The following is a 25,941-nucleotide window of genomic DNA, read 5'->3' on the forward strand; positions in this document are numbered from 1 at the left end:
TTGTCCCACACAAACACTGTTACAACTCACTAATGTAATCAAGCCATGACGTGTTGCTTCACAGCTAGTCCTGGTGTTTCACTCTGCAGATTTACCAGTATGCTTTGATTCTCAAAGTGTCCGGCTCTGTCAGGCTCACTGTTTGACCCCTGAATCGGTCTCAATATTTACATTTACAAACAAGTAGTGACATATATGAAGCACAGATCAATGAAAGTTGAAATTTAACAGCCTGCTGAGCAACTGCCAGTATTTTGCAAATGCGAATTCTGCCATTGCATGTTTAGTGTGGATGTCGCTATCTCTTTTTAGACAGGATAGCAGGTCTCCCATCTTCATTTTGTCAAGGTAAGATCGAACATTTGGGAATTTATGTTATGGCTTAGGATTTAACTGACTTACACTTTCATTTATTCAAGTCATAATGTTTCAGCTAAACCTTTGCCTCAGTGTGATAGTAGGAGGCCTAATAGTAAGTGATAGTTATAATTATAGTAATAGTGTAACACTTGAGGTTGCCCCTTGATTATATGTGTTAATTTAAACCAAATATCACCTAATTTTCCATTCAATTGCCAACAGTTGTTAAAATGTTTTCTTGTTTTTGGTCTGTTATGAAGAAATAGCAAGTAGTTCATGTACTTAGTCATAAAGTATTAAAGTAATTCCCCTCAGTGTGTACTTGTGGCAAGGCTTGCCATTATGTAGATACGCATAGTATAGCTAGCTGGTGTTCTCAACTAACCAGATTTATGTTCTGTTATAATCTCCACCCGGCACAGCCAGAAGAGGACTGGCCACCCCTCATAGCCTGGTTTCTTCCTAGGTTTTGGCCTTTCTAGGGAGTTTTTCCAAGCCACCGTGCTTCTACACCTGCATTGCTTGCTGTTTGGAGTTTTAGGCTGGGTTTCTGTACAGCACTTTGAGATATTAGCTGATGTAAGAAGGGCTATATAAATAGATTTGATTTTGATTTGATTTGATTTACCAGCTGCTGGTCTTGCTAACCAGCGTTACCAGAGCAAGAGTGCCCAAAATGTTACTGTTTGTACTGAGTCACCATCTTTCAGGTGGTCTGTTTAAATTAAGAATCCAGGTGCCATATAGAGAGGGAGAGATGGGATTGTGTACTTCTAAATTAAATGTGCATCACAAATTAAGTAAAACATATATATTTTTTATGTTAAACTACAGGTGTGAATGTTTTGTATGATATGCCTCAGTAAATACATGGTTTCTTCAAGGGAATAGTCTGTTTTGTAATATTTTCTATTTTAAAAGGAGATACACTGCTGTACCATACTAAAGAAGTTGATACAACAGTTTTTGTTTGTCATTGCGAAAGACTAGATTATCTAGCCTAAATGTCAGTTTGCTGTCGTCCTTCAACTGTAATTCATTCCATTGACAGGAATTGAATAGGCCAGCATTATTGGGTAATAGCTTGTTACCCTCTGTTGTTTCAGGCTGGCTGTTCATGGACATGGACCTTCATCTACTATCACTCCTGTTGTTCTGTGTCTGCAGACAAGGACTAACTGTAAAGCACTGAAATTAATCATCAACATCAATCGTGACTGCTTTTTCTGAAAGATGTGCAACATTCTCATATCACTGTTTTTCCCTTCAAGCAGAATGGAGAGGTGTCAAATGATGCTCCATTCCCTCTGGTTCCTCTCATCCCATTGATGCCCAGCCACCCTAAAGAGGTCTGTTGCCAAAGCAGAATACACAGCTCTCATACCCTCCACGTGCCTTTTTACTCTACATTCTCTTAACCCAACACAATCCACTCTTCCAGGAATCAGGGACTTCAGCCCCTAGTACACAGGAGCCTCCAAACACAAGTCCCACCTCATATATGTGCACCCCTCCTCCCCTCGTGACGACCAGTGCCCGGGGCGGGAGCTCGTCTGAGGAGGATAATCAGCAGCAGGATGGGAATTGTAGGGCCCAGGCCCGCAGGCCAAAATCCAGGCAGGCCTTAGCTCGTGCCATCCAGAGGCTGGGCATGAAGCTCTTGGGCCAGATGAAGACAGGACCTGAGCAGCCCAATGTCATCATATCCCCTCTCAGCATATCCCTGGCACTCTCCCAGCTGGCTCTGGGTATAACATGTTCTGTTTTTGGTGTTTTTTTTAGGAGTGATTAAAAAGTTTTAGAAATGTAGGTGTGCATCTATGCTCTTTCAGTATCAACTGTACTTGGCATGGTTTACGATACCAGCATCACTACCTCTTTTGCTCTGTCCCAAATGGTACTCTATTCCCTATATAGTATACTACTTTAGACCAGAGGACATTTAGACTCAACATAACCTATTAGGTACTTGTTTGCTGTAAATGTTGAGAGCTCAAATCAAATTGGATTCGTCACGTGTACAGTTTAGAGCAGGATTAAAAGGTGCAGCTAAATGCTTGTGTGCTAGCTCACTCAACGTTGCAGTCCAATAATCAATAACACAATCAATAAGCTGCAGCATGTTGCATCATCATCATGTCTATGTATGTCTCACAGGAGCCATGAATGAGACAGAGGAGCTGTTGATGCACCATCTCCATGGTGACACTCTGCCCTGCTACCACATGTCTCTACACAACTTCCTGCAACGCCTCCGCAAGAGCGACCTGCAAGTGGCTACACGCCTCTACCTGCAACCAGGTCAGTGTTCACTGCTTTAGGGTTGGGGTCAATTCCATTTCAATTTCAGTCAATTCAGCAAGTACCCTGAAATTGCAATTCTCTTCAATGCTTTTCATAGAGGAACATTTGGAATTAGGATTTTGTTTATTTCTTAATTACTGCAGTGTCAGGATCACATAGAGTGTTTCTTGGTACTCTTAAACAAATCTACTTTGAAACAAAAGTATACACCTCACACACATGGTTAGAGGCTTAAAAAAGAAGACGACACCTGTACAATGTCAGATATGGAGTTGAAATGTAATTTTGAGTTTGCGTCCCAATATTACACTTCGTATACATCACAGAAGAGTGAAGTATAACAAAATCATTTCACATGGAAACACCGGATTTTCAACGTTTTCGACAAAATAATGGGCATTGATTATGAAATAATAAAAAATATGAGTAACATTCCACCCATGAGGCCACCAGAGGGCGATTTGGTCATTTGACTGCAGGTAAGGGGTTGAAATGGACTTGACCCCAACACTTCACTGCTTACTTGAGTAAGAGGGTTAGGAAGTTAATGGAACATAAAGGAAACGGATCTGGAAATTGAAGGAAGATAAAGACAATAGACACACATTAGGCTTGAGTGTACAGAAATTCAAACAAGTGACATTGAATGAAACAATACTTCAAATGGCCAGATATAAGAAAGTACTGATGTGTTACTGACTTTATGACTTCACAATAACATTATTGAAAGAGTCTTTTGATGTCTATTTCAGGGTTTGAGCCCAAACCAGAGTTTGTTCATCAGTCTCAGGATGTATATGACTCAGAGCCAGTGACCTTGGAAGGGCTGGCTGAGGTCAACGAGTGGGTAGAGAGGGCCACTAATGGAAAAGTGACCGACTTCCTGACCAGTCTGCCACCCAATCTGCTTCTCATGCTCATCAATGCTGTTCACTTCAAAGGTTTGTCATAGTATCTATATACTCAATTCACAATTATACACTGCTCAGAAAAATGAAGGGAACACTGAATTAATTAAATATTCTTATTAAATACTTTTTTCTTTACATAGTTGAATGTGCTGACAACAAAATCACACAAAAATTATCAATGTAAATCAAATGTATCAACCCATGGAGGTCTGGATTTGGAGTCACACTCAAAATTAAAGTGGAAAACCACACTACAGGCTGATCCAACTTTGATGTAATGTCCTTAAAACAAGTCAAAATTAGGCTCAGTAGTGTGTATGGCCTCCACGTGCCTGTATGACCTCCCTACAACGCCTGGGCATGCTCCTGATGAGGTGGCGGATGGTCTCCTGAGGGATCTCCTCCCAGACCTGGACTAAAGCATCCGCCAACTCCTGGACAGTCTGTGGTGCAACGTGGCGTTGGTGGATGGAGCGAGACATGATGTCCCAGATGTGCTCAATTGGATTCAGGTCTGGGGAACGGGCGGGCCAGTCCATAGCATCAATGCCTTCCTCTTGCAGGAACTGCTGACTCACTCCAGCCACATGAGGTCTAGCATTGTCTTGCATTAGGAGGAACCCAGGGCCAACCGCACCAGCATATGGTCTCACAAGGGGTCTGAGGATCTCATCTCGGTACCTAATGGCAGTCAGGCTACCTCTGGCGAGCACATTGAGGGCTGTGCGCCCCCCCAAAGAAATGCACCCCACACCATGACTGACCCACCGCCAAACCGGTCATGCTGGAGGATGTTGCAGGCAGCAGAACGTTTTCCACGGCGTCTCCAGACTCTGTCACGTCTGTCACATGTGCTCGGTGTGAACCTGCTTTCATCTGTGAAGAGCACAGGGCGCCAGTGGCAAATTTGCCAATCTTGGTGTTCTCTGGCAAATGCCAAACGTCCTGCACGGTTTTGGGCTGTAAGCACAACCCCCACCTGTGGACGTCGGGCCCTCATACCACCCTCATGGAGTCTGTTTCTGACCCTTTGAGCCGACACATGCACATTTGTGGCCTGCTGGAGGTCATTTTGCAGGGCTCTGGCAGTGCTCCTCCTGCTCCTCCTTGCACATAGGCGGAGGTAGCGGTCCTGCTGCTGGGTTGTTGCCCTCCTACGGCCTCCTCCACGTCTCCTGATGTACTGGCCTGTCTCCTGGTAGCGCCTCCATGCTCTGGACACTACGCTGACAGACACAGCAAACCTTCTTGCCACAGCTCGCATTGATGTGCCATCCTGGATGAGCTGCACTACCTGAGCCACTTGTGTGGGTTGTAGACTCCGTCTCATGCTACCACTAGAGTGAAAGCACCGCCAGCATTCAAAAGTGACCAAAACATCAGCCAGGAAGCATAGGAACTGATTAGTGGTCTGTGGTCACCACCTGCAGAACCACTCCTTTATTGGGGGTGTCTTGCTAATTGCCTATAATTTCCACCTTTTGTCTATTCCATTTGCACAACAGCATGTGAAATGTATTGTCAATCAGTGTTGCTTCCTAAGTGGACAGTTGGATTACACAGAAGTGTGATTGACTTGGAGTTACATTGTGTTGTTTAAGTGTTCCCTTTATTTTTTTGAGCAGTGTATTTCATGTCTGGCATTATCAGTCTGTCTGTCCTTAAATGCTTTTTTCTAATATTATCTCTGTAATCACCCATTTGTCCTAAACAGGAGAATGGAAGGCTCGCTTCGACCCACGATTTACCTCCAAAGATGTCTTCTACGTTGATGACAAGCACATGGTCAATGTTGACATGATGATGGGGCCCAAATACCCCTTGAGTCTACTCATCGATAATGATCTGGAGGCTCAGGTAAGACTCTCACTCCCTCTTGTCCCCTCCTGCTTGACCATTTATGTTTTTCATACTTTCACCATCCATCACTCTCTACATGTAGTACATACCTGTATGCTATATTATATTTAAGATATGACTCCCAAATGGTATTTGCCTCCTTTTTTATGACATATTGTCTTCCTTTTGTCCTTTCTCTTCTGGAATTTCTCTATTCACCCTCCTATTTTCCTGAGTCACAAAATTGTTGCACACTATATTAGCTCACTTCATAATTGTCCTCGTCTTCCTGTGCAGGTGGCTCGCTTCCCCTTCAACAATCAGATGAGCCTGCTGATAGTGATGCCGATGAATGGCCAGGTGAACGTGTCAGCCCTCACAGCAAAGCTCAACATCTCTGACCTGTACAACCGCCTGCCCAGAGAGAGATCCATGCAGGTCAAGCTGCCCAAATTTAAACTGGACTACAGCCAGGACCTGCAGGAGGCTCTGACCAACATTGGTAAGTAGTAGAGGATCCATAAGCAGACGAGATGAATATGTGAGGTAGGTATACTAGTGAAAACATTCATACTGTAGATAATAAGGCTTGAAGCACAAGGAAAGGTGAGATAAAGATTTTAAAAAACAATTGTCCATCTTATTCTTCATCAAAAATGTTAATTACTGGCAGAAGCTGTCTGTTGAACAGTTTAGAACTGCCACTCTCATATACTTAAGTGTGTGATTTGTTATATTCTCAGGTATGGGGGAATTGTTTGCTAGTCCCAACCTGGCTGCCATAGCTGAGGGGCCTCTGCTGGTGTCCAGTGTGCAGCACAAGTCCAGTATGGAGATCTCTGAGGAGGGAGCAGAGGCTGCTGCAGCTACCAGCCTGGTCATCTCACGGTCCAACCCCTCTTTTAGTCTCAACCAGCCATTCTTCTTTGCCCTCATGGATGATAAGACACAAGCACCAGTCTTCCTAGGCGTCATCACCAACCCTAACCCTGGAGCTCCTGCTATGCAGAGTAGTGGAGGGTCTGCCAACCTAGATAAAGTGCACTACCCCATTGATGACAAGAATGACAAGAATGACAAGCATTATAGTCACTCTTTTGGTGGGCCACCCAAGTAAGCCGAAACCTCATTCAATGAGGGGAGATTAAGACCATTATCTATTGACCTTGAACTGTACCGCTGTCTGTCAGAGAGGAAGCAAATCCAGATGAGCAACTCAGATGCATGACAACAGCCCAAGTTATTCAAATGGTCAGCTGGATTGAAATGTAACCATTTTTCTAAATGTGAAACTTTTTTTTAAAAATACAAATACTTTTTTATTTTTTCTTTATTTTAATTTTAAATACACAACACACTGAGGTGCCCCACATTCTCTAATGAAGTTTACTGCTGATTAAAAATACTAGTATTTCTATCTGATGTTTTGGATTAAATGTATCATGAAAATGCAATATTGTGTATTAGGCTACATTAAACATGTCAAAATCCTATGTGAGTTTTGGACATTTTTGCCCTGATTCATACATTTTCCATAATGTAATGTACTATCAATGATTTAGGTCAACTCTGTAGTGATTTTGTACGTCTAAATTAGAAGAAACCAACAAATGTATATGAACAAATTATCATTTCATGTCAAGCTTATTCTGTCTTAATGGGCTTCTGTTACTTAGGTCAAGCACTCAGCCAGTGGTTGTAGACTAGAGATACAAAGATATCATTACTGTTACTTACCGCACTTAAACATACACAATAATCTTCACAAACATTACAAAGTGCTTATTCCCTTATTTACTGTTAAATTCTGGTATTTTCAGAATTCAAATCATGCCACACAAATCCAGGTACGCAAACAAATGACCTAATGATCACTGAACTGCAGCTAATCAGAAAACCCACAAGGTGGCGATATAAGATCCTTTGAGATCAGCTCAGGGTTAGTCAGTGATCCTGGATCCCACCTTATGTGGTGGGAAAAATATGTATAATTTGTAACTAATAAAACACTGATTGGAATAAAGTATTGCGCCGGACAGATACAATTACCTCATATATCTCATATAGTTTGTCTATAGAGCTAGTTCGCTCTAAAACAGTAGGCTATCTTCTGCATGTTCTGTTGTGCCTCTCGCAATCTCAATGAGCTACTACTAAGATAAAGTTTAATCTTGAGAATGACACATATGGTACACTCCATATGTTTTAATGTTATAAGGGCAATGACTAAGCACAAAAAAATGGAATCTTGTCCAAATAGTTATGGCATTTTCTGTAATAACATGTAAGACTTGGCTTCAAATGAAGCGGAAATGTGACTGGGCATGATAGTGGAAAGCCCATATACTGGGTCATAACCCACAGAGCTTTGGAGACCAAAGGGAACATTATCATTACTGCTGTCTGTGCAGACCCAAAGGACTATACAGGGAAAGGTCACTGAACAGCATGACACTACAATTGCAAACACTATCAGTTTTAGGGAGTAAAGAAGTTTAAGTTTATAATTTCTGTTAATTTTTGTGCTCATACTTTAAAAATATATGTTTTAGGTGTACTGCTAGTACAGGGTTTCATTTCTCTGTCAGAATTTGAGTTATCAGTTCCATTTGAAAAAGCTATAATCGAAGGTACAATAAAATTAGATAATAAATATTGAGATTACATAATTGTTGTTGATTGTTTAATCTCTCCGAAAGAAAATGTGAACTGATGTTTATTGAACACGTTGTGGTAAAGGTGTTCAGGATCCCACCACCATTAGATCTAGGTTTAACCTTCTCTCTCTCCATCTGTCTCCCATCATTATATGTTCGTGAGCTCTCTTCCCTCTCCTATTATCAGCTGCGGGACTCCCCCTTTCACTTCCTCCCCTCCCCCGACCTGCTCGAAGTAAAACGACCGTCCCTAGTGCTCCAACTTTCTTTGCCTCTGCATCTCCTAAAGTCATAGGATGGCAGCATTTCTGAAATCCCTTCGGAATCTGAAGAATGAGATTGTTCTATTCTCTACCCCGTTACTTCTTCTCCCGCTGCCTTTAGTCATTGGAACAAAGGTATGTCAATTGTCACATTTGTTTTGCACAGATTCATACACACGTTTTTATGTTTCAAATATATTTGATGTATCTTGAAAGCGGTTTTATATTGTTGTTTAATTATATTGTTTGATTTGTAAAATGCAAAAGTGGTTGGTAATTTATGAATACTTTACTTTATTACGGAGATGTTTGTATAATTAAATTGATCCTAAACCTTCAATTAGACACTTTTTGGAAAAGGTACTGAAGCAGGTCTAACTGCATTCTGTGGTTGAGAGACATTTAGTCATTGCATAAGTTTTGTTCAGCCTTGCACCTGTTGATGCAGCCTTAACAGTGAGTTGCAGCATGGCAGAAGCTATGTAGAACCATTTTTATATTTGTTTAGCAGACACTCTTATCCAGAGCGACTTACAGGAGCAATTAGGGTTAAGTGCCTTGCTCAAGTGCACATAGACAGATTTTTCACCTAGTCAGCTCAGGGATTTGAACAAGTAATCTTTCGGTTACTGGTCTAACGTTCCTAAACACTAGGTTACTTGCCGCCAATCATCCCTGTGCACTGAGACTGTGTCAAAGACAGTAGTCTAATGCTGTTGTTTTAACCCTATATGGCAGGTCATCTCCAGCGTGGGAACACTGGTTACACTGAATCCTCCTGCCATAGGTTCTTCAAATGCCACCCTATTCACTATAGTGCACTACTTTGACCATGCCCCTAGTCTAAAGTAGTGCACTACATAGAGAATAGGGTGCCATTTGGAACATATACTTTACATGCCACCGAAGCGGAGACTCGGTCCTAGTGTTGCCACCACTGCATCATGTGTTCTCACGCATGGGGCTATAAGCATGTTATCTTTGTCTAATTCTTGGTGTGTAGTTTCAGTGTATCAGAATCAATACTAACTACGTAATCGTACCTAATCTGTCATACACACACACACACACACACACACACACACACACACACACACACACACACACACACACACACACACACACACACACACACACACACACACACACACACACACACACACACACACACACACACAAAAACACACACACACTCACATGCATCATAGAGGACTGCTGAGTAATACGTGTGGACTGATCAGTGTACAGTAGAGACTAACAGGTGCTGCCATGGACTACAACACAGAGTGATCTTTAACCCCAATCAACATACCTCAGTACCAATCATCTCTCCAATTTAGGATTATATAATGTGACTTTTGTGTCATATAATTTTCCTGTCACTAACAGCAGTACAGATCTGCTATCTAAATTTGATCACACTGTTGTCGCAGAGAATATTCCTGCGCAGAAGGAAATGCAAATTGTAGTATATTCAAGACTTGAAAAGGCTTCTAAGGTTTGTAATTTCCACTTTAAAATGTCAGACTTGCCCTGACAAAAAATGTATCCACCCCTAAAAACAAGTATATGAATTATAATTCAGATAATAATTAACATTTCCTGTTGTGAGAAGCAGGGTCAAATTAAGATATTGCATCTGTATGAGCCAGCAGTGTTCCTTCCCAGGTGTTGTGGTGTGTTGGATGTTCTGACCTGTTGGTGACCTGTTGGATCCTATGTATGTGTTGTGCAGGAGGCAGCATGTGCCTATGTGATCATCCTGATGGCAGTGTACTGGTGTACAGAGGCCTTACCGCTGGCTGTCACTGCCCTGCTCCCTGCTGTCCTCTTCCCCATGTTTGGCATCATGCAGTCCAAAGATGTAAGACAGCCTCTATTTCAAGCCATCTCAATAACATGATGAATGAAACTACTATAAAACTGTCTAATGAAACTGTACTATAATAGCCTACTAATATTAAATATATACTGAACAAAAAATATAAACGCAACATGTAAAGTATTGGTCTCATGTTTCATGAGCTGAAATAAAAGGTCCCAGAAATGTCCCATATGCACAAAAAGCGTATTTCTCTCAAATTTTGGGCACAAATTTGTTTACATCCCTGTTAGTGAGCATTTCTCCTTTGCCAAGATAATCCATACACCTGACAGGTGTGGCATTTCAAGAATCTGAATAAACCGCATGAATTACATAGGCGCACCTTATGCCGGGGACAATAGAAGGCCACTCTAAAATGTGCAGTTTTGTCAAACAACACAATCTCACAGATGTCTCAAGTTTTGAAGTAGCGTGCAATTGGCATGCTGACTGCAGGAATGTCCACCAGAGCGGTTGCCAGAGAATTCTATATTAATTTCTCTACCATAAGCCGCCTCCAACGTTGTTTTAGAGAATTTGGCAATACGTCCAACCTGCCTCAGAACCGCAGACCACATGTAACCACGCCAGCCCAGGACCTCCACATCCGGCTTTTTCACCTGCGGGATTGTCTGAGACCAGCCACCTGGACAGCTGATGAAACTGAGGAGTATTTCTGTCTGTAATAAAGTGGGGAAAAACTAATTCTGATTGGTTGGGCCTGGCTCCCCAGTGGGTGGGCCTGGCTCCCAAGTGGGTGGGCCTATGCCCTCCCAGGCCCACCCATAGCTGCGCCCCTGCCCAGTCATGTGAAATCCATAAATTAGGGCCTAATGAATTTATTTCAATTTACTGATTTCCTTATATGAATTGTATCTCAGTAGAATCGTTGAAATTGTTGTGTTTATATTTGTGTTCAGTATACTTCACAATGGTGTCTGCACATTGTTTACAGTATTGGTAGATGTTTGTATATGCTTACACAAATACACTGTGGACCCATGAGTCACTTATCTGTGTGTGTCTTCCAGGTGTGTATGCAGTACCTGAAGGACACCAACATGTTGTTTGTGGGAGGACTGATGGTGGCGGTGGCAGTGGAGCACTGGAACTTGCACAAACGCATTGCCCTCCGAGTGCTGCTCTTTGTAGGGGTGCGCCCCGCTCTGTGAGTGACCCTCAACTAACTAACTGACTGACTGACTGAACTAGCTAACTAACTAACCCATCAATACAAATCCCTTGCTATTCTTGGGAATATATCTATCTCTAGAGAAGGGAAATCAGTTAATCTGTATGACTATCTACAGGTACAGTATATAATATTGTATTAACCTTGCCATTATACATGATTAGGACATATTACCCAACATTTCACTCTCTCTGTGTCAGAGTGTATTTTGCCTTTTAACTTATCCGTTTTTTGTCTTAAGACATTCTAAAAGCTCATACATGCTTATAACAAGTTATAAAGCATTTAACCTGTATGCTATTCCTTAAGTAAAGTGTTACAGAATATTCATATTCCACATTCTATGGTTTCCTGTCTCTCCAGTCTGATGCTGGGCTTCATGGGGGTGACAGCCTTCCTGTCCATGTGGATCAGTAACACAGCCACCACAGCCATGATGGTGCCCATCGTCCAGGCTGTTCTGGAGCAGCTCAACAACTACACAGAGACTGAGATGCCTGTGAACCTCAGTACTGAGGAGAACCCCCAACCTCAGGACCCCACTGACAGCAAACAGACGGAGAAACAGGCAGAGGGACATGGTGAGCACTCAGCAGAGAACGACAAATTAATGAACAGTTCATTTGTGAGTTTAATGAAAGAGTTTATTATCCGTTGAATGAGCTCGGGGACCATGTAAGCTTATTATAGAGCATATATATGAGGAGTGTGCATTGCAAATGTTTGCTTTGAGACTATTTATGCTATGTTAACGTTCCTATTTGGACTATGTTTGTCCAGTTGTGGTGACCTGTTTAGACCCGTTTGTGGAGGCTATCCGGCGTAAGGAGGCTGCAGACAAGAAGAAGATGTGTAAGGGCATGACGCTGTGTGTGTGCTACGCTGCCAGCATCGGGGGCACTGCCACCCTCACAGGGACTGGCCCCAACCTGGTGCTCAAGGGACAGATGAATCAGTGGGTACCTTCAGCTATGCATTGTGTCCTCAGTGTATTTCAGTACTTTCAAATCATGTATCTTTCAAATCATCTTTTTCTTTATGTGTTAATGTTAATAATATTTTATGTTTCCCTCAGGCTGTTTCCTAACAATGGCGATGTCATCAATTTTGCGTCCTGGTTCGGCTTTGCTTTCCCCAACATGATTCTGATGCTGACCCTGGCTTGGCTCTGGCTGCAGTTTGTCTTTATGGGATTCAAGTGAGTTTCAGATCAAAATATGATGTTTTATCTTTCAGTCAGAGATCATCCTCATTTGAATCACTCTACTGAATTCAATTTACTACTGAAGTGACCCTTTAAGTCTTAACCCCTTTCTCTCCCTCCATTCCCAGTTTTAAGAAGACGTGGGGCTGTGGGGCAGTGAAGACAGAGAAAGAGATAGCTGTGTACAATGTGATCAAGGAGCAGCATCGTCAGCTGGGCTCCATGTCTTTTGGAGAGCTGAGTGTGCTGGGTCTGTTCAGTTGTCTGGTGGTTCTGTGGTTCACCAGAGATCCTGGCTTCGTGGCAGGCTGGGCCACATACATCTTCAATGCTGATGCAGAGTACGGCCCTTTACTGTTCATACATACTACACTGTACATACACAGCATATTTCACAGGCCTAGTATGCTTTTCAAATGGCATTCTATTCCCTTTATAGTTCACTACGTTTGACCAGGGGCCATATTGCTCTGGTCAAATGTAGTGAGCCATAAAGGGAATATGGTGCCATTTGAGATGCAGCCCTAATCAATACAAAGAAGACTTGAGACCGTAATAAAAACATTACATTGACCAATTAAACACTATATATACAAAACTATGTGGACACCCGTTCAAATTAGTGGATTTGGCTATTTCAGCCACACCCGTTGCTGACAGGTGTATAAAATTGAGCACACATCCATGCAATCTCCATAGACAAACATTGGCAGTAGAATGGCCTTACTGAAGAGCTCAGTGACTATCAACGTGACACTGTCATATGCCACCTTTCCAGCAAGTCAGTTCGTCAAATTTCTGCCCTGCTTGAGCTGCCTTGGTCAACTGTAAGTGCTGCTATTTGTAAGTGCTGTTATTGTGAAGTGGAAATGTCAAGGAGCAACAACGGCTCAGCTGCGAAGTGGTAGGCCACACAAGCTCACAGAACGGGTGACTTCACTACCGAGTTTCAAACTGCCTTTGGAAGCAACGTCAGCACAAGAACTGTCGATCGGGAGGTTCATGAAATTGGTTTCCATGGCCGAGCAGCCGCACACAAGCCTAAGATCGCCGTGTGCAATGCCAAGCGTCGACTGGAGTGGTGTAAACCTCGCCGCCATTGGACTCTGGAGCAGTGGAAACGTGTTCTCTGGAGTGATGAATCACGCTTCACCATCTGGCAGTCCGGTGGATGAATCTGGGTTTAGCAGATGCCAGGAGAACGCTACCTGCCCCAATGCATAGTGCCAACTGTAAAGTTTGGTGGAGGAGGAATAATGGTCTTGAGCTGTTTTTCATGGTTCAGGCTAGGCCCCTTAGTTCCAGTGAAGGGAAATCTTAATGCAACAGCATATAATGACATTCTTCCAACTTGGGGAAGGCCATTTCCTGTTTCAGCATAACAAAGTCCCCGTGCACAAAGCGAGGTCCATACAGAAATGGTTTGTCGAGATTGGTGTGGAAGAACTTGACTGGCCTGCACAGAGCCCTGACCTCAACCCTATCGAACACCTTTGGGGTGAATTGGAATGCCGACTGTGAGCCAGGCGTAATCGCACAACATCATTGCCCAACCTCACTAATGCTCTTGTGGCTGGATGGAAGCAAGTCCCTGCAGCAATGTTCCAACTTCTAGTGGAAATCCTTCCCAGAAGAGTGGAGGCTGTTATAGCAGCAAAGTGGGGACCAACTTCATATTAATGCCCATGATTGTGGAATGAGATGTTTGACAAGCATACTTTTGGTCATGTGGTGTATCTCACTTTCCATATACTTCAATACTTCACAGGAAAAAATAAGCAAGAAACATGAAATGTGTGTCTGAATGCTGACAGATAACCACCCTATCTTTATCTATTCTTCCCTCCAGATATGTAACTGATGCCACAGTGGCAGTGTTCATCGCTGTCCTTCTCTTCGTCCTGCCTTCCAAGCCCCCACGCTTCTGTTGCAGGAGGTCCCAAAGCTTTGACACTGGTAAACCATGTTTTTAAACAACACATAAAATGTAACAAGCATGGTACCTGATCTTGAGTATGCTACTTTGGTATCTAAGGATATGAAGACTTGAAGACCATTACAATCGCATGTCTGTAACAGTGATTTGTTAACCTCTCTACAGAGCACCAACGCCCAGCTGACCCCACACCAGCTCTGCTGACCTGGAAGGTGGCCCAGAAGAAGTTACCCTGGAGCATTGTTCTCCTCTTGGGGGGAGGGTTCGCCCTGGCCAAGGGCAGCGAGGTGAGAGACAGTGCCTGTTGCAGGGGAACTGTTGCAGGGGAACTTTCCTGACATCCTGGCAATGTAAAACTTGTAGTGTATTTGAGGTTTAAAAAAGCTTCTGAAGTTTATACGAAAAATGTATCAACCCCTACAAAAATGTACATGAATTATAATCCACATAATAATGAATTTCCTGTTGCTGCAGGATTATTTTCCTGCTGTAGCAAACTGGCTCACATTAAAATTCTATATCTCTACGGTATAATCTTTATTCGCTTTCCACAGAAACTTTTTAACCAAAAAAGTCAGATCCTCACGGAGAACTGAATCATCCCATATTTCATCAGGATCATTGTGACAAAGGGACATTTTTGATTAGTCAACACAGCTCCACCCTGTTCACTTCCCAAGTACGATGAAACATAGGGCATATAATGTGGGATGACACAGGTGACATATTAGCTGCTTACTTAGCCACTAAATTACACTAAAATCAACCTTTCTGTTTTTGCATACTGTACACAGTATGTACAGGTAACTGCCAAAATAAAGGAAACAAAACACCATCATAAAGTGTCTTAATAGGGCGTTAGGCCACCACGAGCACAATGTGCCTTGGCATAGTTTCTCCTATTGTCTGGAAAGCTATTTGAGGGATGCGACACCATTCTTCCACAAGAAATGTAATAATTTGGTGTTTTGTTGATGGTGGTGGAAAACACTGTCTCTGGCGCCATTCCAGAATCTCCCAGAAGTGTTCAATTGGGTTGAGTTCCAGTGACTGAGACACATACAAACACAAATACACACACACACTTTAAAACCCGTATGCCCCTTTGAAACCTCTCTTTCAAAGTCACTGAGATCTCTTCTTCTAACCATGGTAGCCAAAATAATGGACAACTGGGCATTTTTAAACATGACCCTAAGCATGATGGGATGTTAATTGCTTATTTAATTCAGGAACCAAAACTGTTTTGAAGCACCTGCTTCATTTACTCAAGTGTTTCCTTTATTTTGGTAGTTACAGTACCTGTACATGGGTAGATGTATGTGAGTCTGGTTATGTATCCGACACCATAAGAGTGCCATGGTTGTTTGACACTGATTGCATGGTTTTGTACATGCTCTTGCAGGAGTCAGGTCTGTCTATGTGGATGGGGGACCAGATGACTCCCCTCCACACCATCCCACCCTGGGCCATCGCTATCATCCTGTGTCTGCTGATCGCCATCTTCACAGAGTGCACCAGTAATGTGGCCACTGCCACTCTCTTCCTACCTGTCCTCGCCTCAATGGTAAGACTCAACACACAGCTCTGTATTAATAACACAATACTAGGTCCTTGTTAGGTGAAGTGGAACAGGGAAACCCAAGAGCAGACTCAGACGAGGAGACTGGGATGAAGTAATCAAGGTATTAATTGAAACACAGGGGGAAGATGGAGTGCAGATCAGGGGAAGCTCGGGCGGGTTGCAGGAAACCAGGTGCGGAGGCTGAGGCTGGAGTGAGAGGGGTTGAGACAGGGTAAGCAGGTCCGGAGGCTGAGGCTGGAGCGAGAGGGGTTGAGACAAGGTAAGCAGGTCCGGAGGGGAATCCAAGGGAGTTGTAGAGTGGGGAATCCAGGACAGAGTAGCAGGATGACGAGACGTGGGACTGGAGACAGGGACCAGAGTCAGAGCAAACGGAACTATAGCGGAGAGGAAAACAGCATCAGTCAAGGAAAACAGGCACAACAGGATAACAGGATCTGAATAGTAATAAACGGCTAGAACCGTAGACTGACTGAGCAGAAATTACGATCTGGCAGCGTGGAAGTGGCAGGACTGAGTATTTGTAGAGGTCTTGAATATGGAACTGGTTGCAGCTGGTGGTGATCGGCTCTGACTCCAGCACACCTGTCTCCGCCCACACAATCTCACAGAGAGAGAGAGAGAGAGAGAGGGAGAGAGCACTGGGGAGTGGCGGCAGGTCAAGGAGACACAGGATGAGCAGTAGAGGGCGTGGCAGAAGCAGATGTAACAGCCCCACTACATAATACTTCACAATACTACACTACATTACAATACTATACTACTCTACACTAGTACACAATACTACACTACTACACCATACTATTCAATACTACACACTATTCCAATACTCCACAATACTGCACAATACTACAATACTACACAATGCTACACTACTACACAATATTACTGTAACAGGTGTCTAGTTCATCCTCCTCCTCGGACGGGGAGAGAAGGATCGGAGGACCAACATGCAGCGGGTTGTAAATATATAATGAAATTATTGAAAGACGAAGACGAACACGAAAAACACTTGAATAAACTACAAAACAAATAAACAATGTAGACAGACCTGACTTGAGAACTTACAATAGACGAAGAACGCACGAACAGGAAACAGACTACATACATAAACGAACAAACCGAAACAGTCCTGTATGGTGCAACAAACACAGATACGGAAGACAATCACCCACAAACAAACAGTGTGAACAGCCAACCTATATATGGTTCTCAATCAGAGGAAAACGTCAAACACCTGTCCCTGATTGAGAACCATATAAGGCTAATTACAAGTGACCTAAACATAGAAACACAAAACATAGAATGCCCACCCCAACTCACGCCCTGACCAACTAAACACATACAAAAATAACATAAAACAGGTCAGGAACGTGACAATTACACAACTGGAAGCAGGAATACAATAGCTATCCAGTCTGGTAAACTGCTCTGACACGCGGACACGTACAGTACATACCTCAGCAGTACTTTCAATGGCTTGAACACTGTAGCTCCTTGATGTGAAGTATTACCAGTGTAAGCCCAATCAGAAATCTCCCCTATAGGAGTGCAGCATTGAAACTACTCCCAGTGGAAGCCGGCCTACATGTCCTTGTTTGGTTGCCCTGGCCTGTAGTTGTTAGTCATTTGGGATGAATATATTTGGTCCCCTTCCCTGGGCCCCTCCTTCTATAGCCACCCTGCCAAACACACCAATTGAGCTCTGTGGCTTGTCCTGGTGCCAACCCCCATCTACGCTGATGAATGGTATCACTGTGCCCAGTGCCCAAGCACTCAGAGAGGACCCAAGCTGGGCCATGCCGGAATGTGCCAAGCTTGGGTATAGAGAGAAGGATTTATTGAGGTCAAAGTCAACAGGAGTGCATGAAGATGACATAAGCATAGAAAAGGGTGAGTGAAAGAGGGGAAGAAGAGGAAGGAAAATGGGGTTAGTGAACCAACTACTAGTTACAGTGAAGTCTGGGAAAGAGGCTGCTAGGATGTGTGCTTTTGTGTCTAGCTGCTTGGTTTATGTCTGTATTGTCTTTCCAGACCTCTACAAAAATGAATCCAACTATATGATATAACATCCATTATATCTGTTGAGGAAGGTCCTGACAGAGGGATGAGAATTATGACACGAAAAATAATCTCAGCCAGTAATCATTTTCAAACTAATTACTGTCGTGTGAATTTTTGGGGGATAATATTCAACTCTACCGAGGCTTACATTCTAATCTATGTTTTGCTATTACAATGTGGTTCTACAGCGTTATGGATGCGTTTTTGTGGTGCGTTTCCATTTTGCCTGCCATGACTTAGACTCCAAACAACATGCATGCATAAGAATTACATCTTAATTACACACGCCTAATGGACGATTTTGAACCCTAGAATTACAAACACTAAAATCAGAGATAGTGTTATGAGCCAGTGATTACGGAGCAGAAAAGCACCAAAGCAGATTTGAGTGTTGTCATTATGGATGCGTCCCACATGGCGCCCTATTCCATATATAGTGCACTACTTTTGACTAGGGTGCATGGCCTCTGGTCAAAAGTAGTTCACTATGTAGGGAAAACGTGTGCCATTTGGGACTCATAGTAAGAGTGTCCTCCTCAGCCCAGGCTCAGACAGCTAAAGATGTGTGTCTGTCTGTGTGTTTATTTCAGTCCCAGTCCATTGGAATGAATCCTCTGTACGTCATGGTGCCTTGTACTCTCAGTGCTTCCTTTGCCTTCATGCTACCTGTGGCCACACCACCCAATGCTATCGTCTTCTCATACGGCTACCTCAAGGTTTCTGACATGGTGAGTTACAGTACATGGTAATATAATCTAGTGAATTGTCTATCTTATTATTCATTAACAAAAATAAATAATAGCAAACAAATCCTAAATCTATTTAGGAAACTTCTTAATGTGCCATTTACAAATAATTTGAGGACAATTGTCCTGGGCCACAGATCACTTGATTGCCTTCTCCTGTTTGAATGATTGCTAACAGAACTTGAAATTCGTTGCACCTCATTTTACTTCCCCGCTCTCTCCCAGGCTAGGACAGGTATAGTGATGAACATCATCGGCATCCTGTGCATCACTCTGGCCATCAACAGCTGGGGCAGGGCCATGTTCCACCTAGACACCTTCCCTACTTGGGCCAACACTACTGGTGTTTGAGGGCACCAAGGGGCCCCGGTCCACACCATGAGGAATGCACATAGAGGGCCCCTAATGTGCCATGGACCTCTGGCGAGAAAGGCACCAACGTGACTGGTCGTGTTAGGTTGTTGGGAGAAAAGCCACATAGCTTCCATTACAAAGGACACTTGAATCACCCTGTGGAAAGAGAGGATGGATGGATGGATGAGTGGGTGGGTGGGTGGATTGGAGGATGAGTTTAACTGGAGAGAAGAATGAGGTTAAAAGTAGCACTGCTGTACTTTTAATGCTGTGATGTGTTATACAGAGTATGTTCAGTTCCATTTAAAATGCCCAAGTATTATCTCCATCACATTATCATGTTCTCAACTTCTCACTCTCAGAAGAAGGTTCTGTCTCATATTTGTTGGTCTGTTTATATCTCAAGACCCATAGTTGAAATCCATTTGGGGTTTAAGATTTTTGATAAAATGTTAATTTGCACAAAACAGCTTCTGAACTATGTTTCCATGACCAAATAATGTCATCTTCTCTGCTCTCTGCTCATCTATAGTCTTATATTAACTTGTTTTAATTTTGCTCGTAATCAATGGTGAAACATGGTGCATTGTACTACCGACCCCATTTGAACTTTGAATACTGTATGACTGTATAACTTGAGATCCCTCTGTACACACTTTTCTAAACTTGAATCATTGGGGCTGGAAAATGCAAAACATATTGAAAACTCCGATATGTGAATATACTGTACGATGGTTACTGTGTGCTGACACTTTGATGTTTCTCCTTTGTTATAACAGTAATATAATATGTAATTCAATACTTTTTATTGAATTATTGGTATATTATCTTGATCAAAAGTTGTATATTTATGAGATGTAATATAGTTTATAGTGTATTGTATATGGTGCTTGCTATTGCACCCTCTGAAATGGACAACATGTCAAAGGTAATGTCTGGGCTGCTTGCATGTACAGTCAGAGATGGGCAAAAATGACAAGATACAATTACAAAATACAATTACAGAATACAATTACAGAATACAATTACAAAATACCATAAAGATCAATGTATCAAAATAAACTACAAAATACTTGTATTTTGAAATGTATTTAATTAAATTACATGTATTTTGTATTTTAAAATACAGAAATAGATTTGCAAGTTGCTGGCCCGAACTGCAACAACATTCTCAGTAACGGTTACAGAAATGTTTTACTTGCTATGACTGTGATATGTTGTTGTTTATCTACCTTAGGTGAATGCACTGACTGCATATGTGAAAATGAACATACCAAACTCAACTGCAAAGTACACTGTGTATTATTATTGGCCTTGTTTCGGGGTCATGTCTAGATGGGATACAGCTTAACCTAATTTTCTAACCTGCTAATAAGTTAATTCTCCTAACCTACTGCGTAAGTCCTCCTAAACCTGCTATGAAAAGTCCATTTTGACAAAGCTGTGTCCCTTTTACACAAAACCTTTTTTTCGGGGCGAAGCTCATTAGAATAATACTCTGCTTGCTTTGCAATTGTCCATTTTTACATACACTTTTATATTTAGTTCATTTAGCAGACCACACCATAGTGCTGTTAGACTTCTGATACCAATGCAAGGTGAAAGGGAGCCACAAAATGGTGAACCTCTATACGAAATGAAAATACTAATTACTGTACAGCTCTTGAAAGTATCTTGTTACAAAATGTAGTTCAGCCCAGTGTAATACAAATGACAAAATACATCTCTGTACAGTGTCTTATAGGAAAATAAAAAATGTATTCATCTTAACGGACCAAGTATGTATTTTTTTTCATAATTGTTATGTGTATATAAAACAATCACTTTCACACAAAAAACTGTACATTTTGTTAGTGTTGCCTGTGAAGCATAATGTTACCAAACCTAAGTTGCTCCTAATAACTTCATTCAGCCATGTGCCATTAGTTACATAATGAAATGGGAAATTGTTGGTTGTCTTGAAAAATGGACCACTAACCCAGGACAAATTCTTTCAAGGAGAATCGAACATGAAATGCAGTCCTCCCAGGAACATTGTGAAAACCTACTGTTGCATGTCCACCTTTCAGTCTGGGCAGAAGCATTGTTAAATGCAGCCAAGATCACTGTGTACCTTTCTTTATATATAAAGAAATGACCTATTCTCAAATAGATTGAAGACATTGCTTAGCTCTACAGAGCGTGACTTAGAGTGCAGTTTTAAATATATAGACGGAGGGGAGCTGTGCCAGCAGGAATGTCAAGAGTTTTTTGATTGTATTATTTTGTATGCTTGAGTTATGTTCTTCACAGCAGGTCCTGGAATGTAAAGAAACCCATTGTAACCTTAAATTCAGTCACGATCGTCTTCGGGAGAAAGAGAGGAGGACCAAGGCGCAGCGTGATATGAATACATCTTCTATTATTTATAACGAAGAACATGTAACCAAACTTTACAAAACAACAAAACTAACGTGACGCTATATAGAAAATAGTGCTGAACACAAAACACTATACATAGACAATCACCCACAAACCCAACAGAAAACAGGCTACCTAAATATGGTTCTCAATCAGGGACAACGATTGACAGCTGCCTCTGATTGAGAACCATATCAGGCCAAACACAGGAAACCAACACAGAAATAGAAAACATAGATTACCCACCCAACTCACGCCCTGACCACACTAAAACAAAGAAAATACAAAAGAACTGTGGTCAGAACGTGACAAATTCATTATAACCCCTATCGAATAAAGAGTTATAAATTCAGCAAAAAAAGAAACGTCCCTTTTTCAGGACCCTGTCTCTCAAAGATAATTCGGAAAAATCCAAATAACTTCACAGATCTTCATTGTAAAGGTTTTAAACACTGTTTCCCATGCTTGTTCAATGAACCATAAACAATTAATGAACATGCACCTGTGGAACGGTCATTAAGACACTAACAGCTTAGAGACGGTAGGCAATTAAGGTCACAGTTATGAAAACTTAGGACACTAAAGAGGCCTTTCTACTGACTCTGAAAAACACTAAAAGAAAGATGCCCAGCGTCCCTGCGTGTGCAGATGTGGCCATGGCAATAAATTGCAATGTCCGTACTGTGAGACGCCTAAGACAGTGCTACAGGGAGACAGGACGGACAGTTGATCGTCCTCGCAGTGGCAGACCACGTGTAACAACACCTGCACAGGATTGGTACATCCAAACATCACACCTGGGGGACAGGTACAGGATGGCAACAACAACTGCACGAGTTACACCAGGAACGCACAATCCCTCCATCAGTGCTCAGACGGTCCGCAATAGGCTGAGAGAGGCTGGACTGAGGGCTTGTAGACCTGTTGTAAGGCAGGTCCTCACCAGACATCACCAGCAACAACGTCGCCTATGTTCACAAACCCACCGTCGCTGGACCAGACAGGACTGGCAAAAGTGCTCTTCACTGACGAGTCAATGTTTTGTCTGGTCGAATTCACGTTTATTGTCAAAGGAATGAGCGTTACACCAAGGCCTGTACTCTGGAGCCGGATCGATTTGGAGGTCTGGGGCGGTGTGTCACAGCATCATCGGACTGAGCTTGTTGTTATTGCAGGCAATCTCAACGCTGTGCGTTACAGGGAAGACATCCTCCTCCCTCATGTGGTACCCTTCCTGCAGGCTCATCCTGACATGACCCTCCAGCATGACAATGCCACCAGCCATACTGCTCTTTCTGTGCGGGATTTCCTGCAAGACAGGAATGTCAGTGTTCTGCCATGGCTAGCGAGGAGCCTGGATCTCAATCCTATTGAGCACGTCTGGGATCTGTTGGATCTGAGGGTGAGGGTGAGGGTGAGGGCCATTCTCCGCAGAAATGTCTGGGAACTTGCAGGTGCCTTGGTGGAAGAGTGGGGTAACATCTAACAGCAATAACTGGCAAATCTGGTGCAGTCCATGAGGAGGAGATGCACTGCAGTACTTAATACAGCTGGTGGTCACACCAGGTACTGACTGTTACTTTTGATGTCGACCCCCCCTTTGTTCAGGGACACATTATTCCATTCCTGTTAGTCACATGTCTGTGGAACTTGATCAGTTTCTGTCTCAGTTGTTGAATATTGTTATGTTCATACAAATATTTACACATGTTAAGTTTGCTGAAAATATATGCAGTTGACAGTGTGAGGACGTTTCTTTTTTTGCTGAGTTTATTTGAGACCTATAAACAACTATCATAGGAATAAATGTTGTAAGTTATGATCAAAGTAAGCCCTTTGTATGAAATACTGTACATGTATTCATATTCCTGACTAAATGTGGGGGAGATTCCAGGATTCCTGATTTCCTGGTGCCTCCCTGTATGCAGATTATTTGACAGATATTTGACAGATATTTGACCATCCATATCTGTTTACACATGATTGATCCAGATACAATAAGTCCCTAACTACCTGCTGAGGTGGTCAAAAAGGTCTGATTACAGTCAAATCACAATGAGACTTTTAATCGCCTACACCTGTCTAAAAATGTGGATACAATCAGAATGTGGACAAGATCAAGACAAAGGACGCATGTTAGATTCAGCTATAAACGGGGCTCTAGAGAACGCGTTTGAACAGCAAGCAGGAGATGACAAAGTTTCAGTAGCAGTACACCTTAGCTGTTTCTCAACTTCATGACTAAAACATGCAGAGTTTCACAGCTGACTCTGACAGTACTATTGTTTTCGTCTGCTCCTTTTCTCAGTGATTTGTGGTTTGGTACATAGGCCCACATGATCCCATAAACTTAGCGCACAGTACACAAACACAGCACAGGCTTTGGCTGAATGGCTCTACCTGGGGAGAGAGAACAGAATCTGTCACTGTCCCACCACTGAGAGATTGCATGAACCTGGTGAGGTCAGGAGATTCACTAGAAACCCTGTATTGTTGTACAGACAAAATAGTCAATTTCACAACCTCCTATTGATAGTATCCAGGGCTATAGCTCCACTTCAATACAACACACAGTGGAGACCTGATGAAACATCTCACTAACATGAAAGAATTGTATAAAGAGGGCATGTTTCACAGTCTAGACAAGACAGCAGACATTTCACAGACACCCTACAGGTTTTTAATGGTTGAATCCTACAAGACGATATGGCCATTGACAGCTAAAACATCCCAAAACTGCACTTTATTGTGGGCTATGGAGAAGGATTGAAACCTCAAGGGGCAGAGAGGAGACTGAGAAAGGGAAGGAAGGAAGAAAGAAAATATAATATCTCAGCTAAGCCCTGACCTTGACCACAGTCTTGGGAATTTTAAATGTTAGATGCTTAAGGAGTAGCTGGGTGTATAGTACAGCTCAGATCACTGTGATCTAACTATGATCTAACGTCCTAAGGGGGTAGAAGCTTATGTAATTATAGTGCCTTTCTCTCTCTGCTGCCTCTGCAACACCCACTCATTATCCAATTGAAACAAGTCCTCATGTATCATAGCCTCTATTATTACCTATATATACATTTAAGTGTTCAGTAAGAAAGGGAGAATGGTGGCTATATTCTTTGCTGAGGTTGCATAAAAAAATATTCTATAGACAAGTAAAGCCCTTTGGTAAATTTACACAGCACAGCAGAACTCGTGTTGTTAACCATGTGTGTGCTATTGAACACTATTTCATACGGGACAATAAGACACATAGTTGTTCAATGGTGCATGTTAGGATCACTTGGGACCTCCAAAGTAATATCTATTACCTCAGCTCAGACACAGCAAAAGTCAATGTCTGTGAGGACAGGGAAAATGGGAGCTTTGTGTGGTATCTGTGTACCTGATACACCTAAGTTGTATCCACTGAGTCATGCTGATTCAGACACGGAGAGAGTTTCATAGATCAGCCTTACAGGATGTCTAAGCTTCTGTTGCCCCCCCTACTTATCCACTGTATCAGTTACTAAAGCAGACAATATGTGGCCTGTCTGATAGAAGCAACCTCTCCTCAAGCTCAGAAGATAGTGTTTGATGCTTTCCCACAGGCCAAATTAAATGAACCAGACATTCTTAACTCATTGAATTTTCTCTCATCCAAGCTAAAAAGGACAGAGCCAAGACAGTGGAACAAAAAACCTTTCTTTGTGTCCTTGGTACCCAAATTGAGTTGACGCTGACCCGAGACAATCAATTCTCTGACAATCAATTGGTTTTCAACACAACTAAATTGGAATAACCAAATGTAATGTCTTCATGAATATAAGTCTCCATCCCATTATAAGAGCTATTGTAAGCATGAATATGAAACAAAACAAAGCAAAACACTGTACATACAATGTCAAACAGTGTAAAATGTAGGCCTACACAATACACACTCTTAGAATTTTTTTTCCAAAAGGGTTCTGAGGCTGTCCCCATAGGAGAACCCTTTATGGTTCCAGGTAGATCCTATTTGTGGGGCAGAACTCTTTGTGGTTCCATGTAGAACCCTCTACATGGAACTCAAAAGGTTCTACCTGGAACCAAAAGGGTTCTACCTGGAACCAAAGGACAGCCATGGAACCCTTTTTGGTTCTAGATAGCACAAGATTGTATGATACCTATGAATCATGGTTTAAGTGTGTTTTAAACATACTTGAAATTGTCTTAAAGGCCCATTAGGCTGCAAGGTCTCTGTTACTTTTAGTCAGGCACTATTATCTACACTACTGTGTTCACTGGGT

General features: G+C 42.4%; 2 protein-coding genes and 1 long non-coding RNA gene across 4 annotated transcripts; 2 read left to right on the forward strand and 1 right to left on the reverse strand.

Annotated features, from left to right (window-relative positions):
* Positions 1-112: 112 nt before the first annotated feature.
* LOC129831983 (alpha-2-antiplasmin-like) lies at positions 113-6,905 on the forward strand. Of its 2 annotated transcripts, none has more exons than XM_055895673.1 (9): positions 113-348; positions 1,467-1,540; positions 1,632-1,709; positions 1,802-2,108; positions 2,518-2,661; positions 3,417-3,605; positions 5,290-5,432; positions 5,712-5,916; positions 6,158-6,905. In XM_055895673.1, the coding sequence occupies exons 2-9, from the start codon at positions 1,478-1,480 to the stop codon at positions 6,529-6,531; spliced, it is 1,503 nt and encodes a 500-aa protein (XP_055751648.1). In that variant the 5' UTR covers positions 113-348; positions 1,467-1,477; the 3' UTR covers positions 6,532-6,905. The 2 variants fall into 2 exon arrangements, with proteins under 2 accessions (XP_055751648.1, XP_055751649.1); XM_055895674.1 differs by having other exon boundaries at positions 1,635-1,709.
* Positions 6,906-8,245: 1,340 nt separating this feature from the next.
* LOC129831982 (Na(+)/citrate cotransporter-like) lies at positions 8,246-21,046 on the forward strand. The gene is made up of 12 exons (XM_055895672.1): positions 8,246-8,469; positions 10,070-10,198; positions 11,230-11,366; positions 11,754-11,971; positions 12,171-12,345; positions 12,466-12,588; positions 12,723-12,935; positions 14,444-14,550; positions 14,696-14,817; positions 15,936-16,097; positions 18,767-18,904; positions 19,148-21,046. The coding sequence occupies exons 1-12, from the start codon at positions 8,368-8,370 to the stop codon at positions 19,271-19,273; spliced, it is 1,752 nt and encodes a 583-aa protein (XP_055751647.1). The 5' UTR covers positions 8,246-8,367; the 3' UTR covers positions 19,274-21,046.
* Positions 15,044-17,714, reverse strand: LOC129831985 (uncharacterized). The gene is made up of 2 exons (XR_008755849.1): positions 16,586-17,714; positions 15,044-16,489 (listed from the first exon to the last, which is right to left on the reverse strand). It is a non-coding gene; the product is annotated as an uncharacterized LOC129831985 (long non-coding RNA).
* Positions 21,047-25,941: the final 4,895 nt, after the last annotated feature.

This window comes from Salvelinus fontinalis, chromosome 33 (assembly GCF_029448725.1).
Source record: "Salvelinus fontinalis isolate EN_2023a chromosome 33, ASM2944872v1, whole genome shotgun sequence".
Lineage (NCBI taxonomy): Eukaryota > Metazoa > Chordata > Actinopteri > Salmoniformes > Salmonidae > Salvelinus > Salvelinus fontinalis.

Excerpts from the sequence above, each read along its gene's own strand:
- LOC129831983 (XM_055895673.1), top strand. The coding sequence starts at position 1,478 with ATGGACATGGACCTTCATCTACTATCACTCCTGTTGTTCTGTGTCTGC. Across the intron at positions 2,662-3,416 it reads ACGCCTCTACCTGCAACCAG|GGTTTGAGCCCAAACCAGAG; the intron begins GTCAGTGTTCAC and ends TGTCTATTTCAG. Across the intron at positions 3,606-5,289 it reads CAATGCTGTTCACTTCAAAG|GAGAATGGAAGGCTCGCTTC; the intron begins GTTTGTCATAGT and ends TGTCCTAAACAG.
- LOC129831982 (XM_055895672.1), top strand. The coding sequence starts at position 8,368 with ATGGCAGCATTTCTGAAATCCCTTCGGAATCTGAAGAATGAGATTGTT. Across the intron at positions 11,367-11,753 it reads GTAGGGGTGCGCCCCGCTCT|TCTGATGCTGGGCTTCATGG; the intron begins GTGAGTGACCCT and ends CTGTCTCTCCAG. Across the intron at positions 12,346-12,465 it reads CTCAAGGGACAGATGAATCA|GCTGTTTCCTAACAATGGCG; the intron begins GTGGGTACCTTC and ends TGTTTCCCTCAG.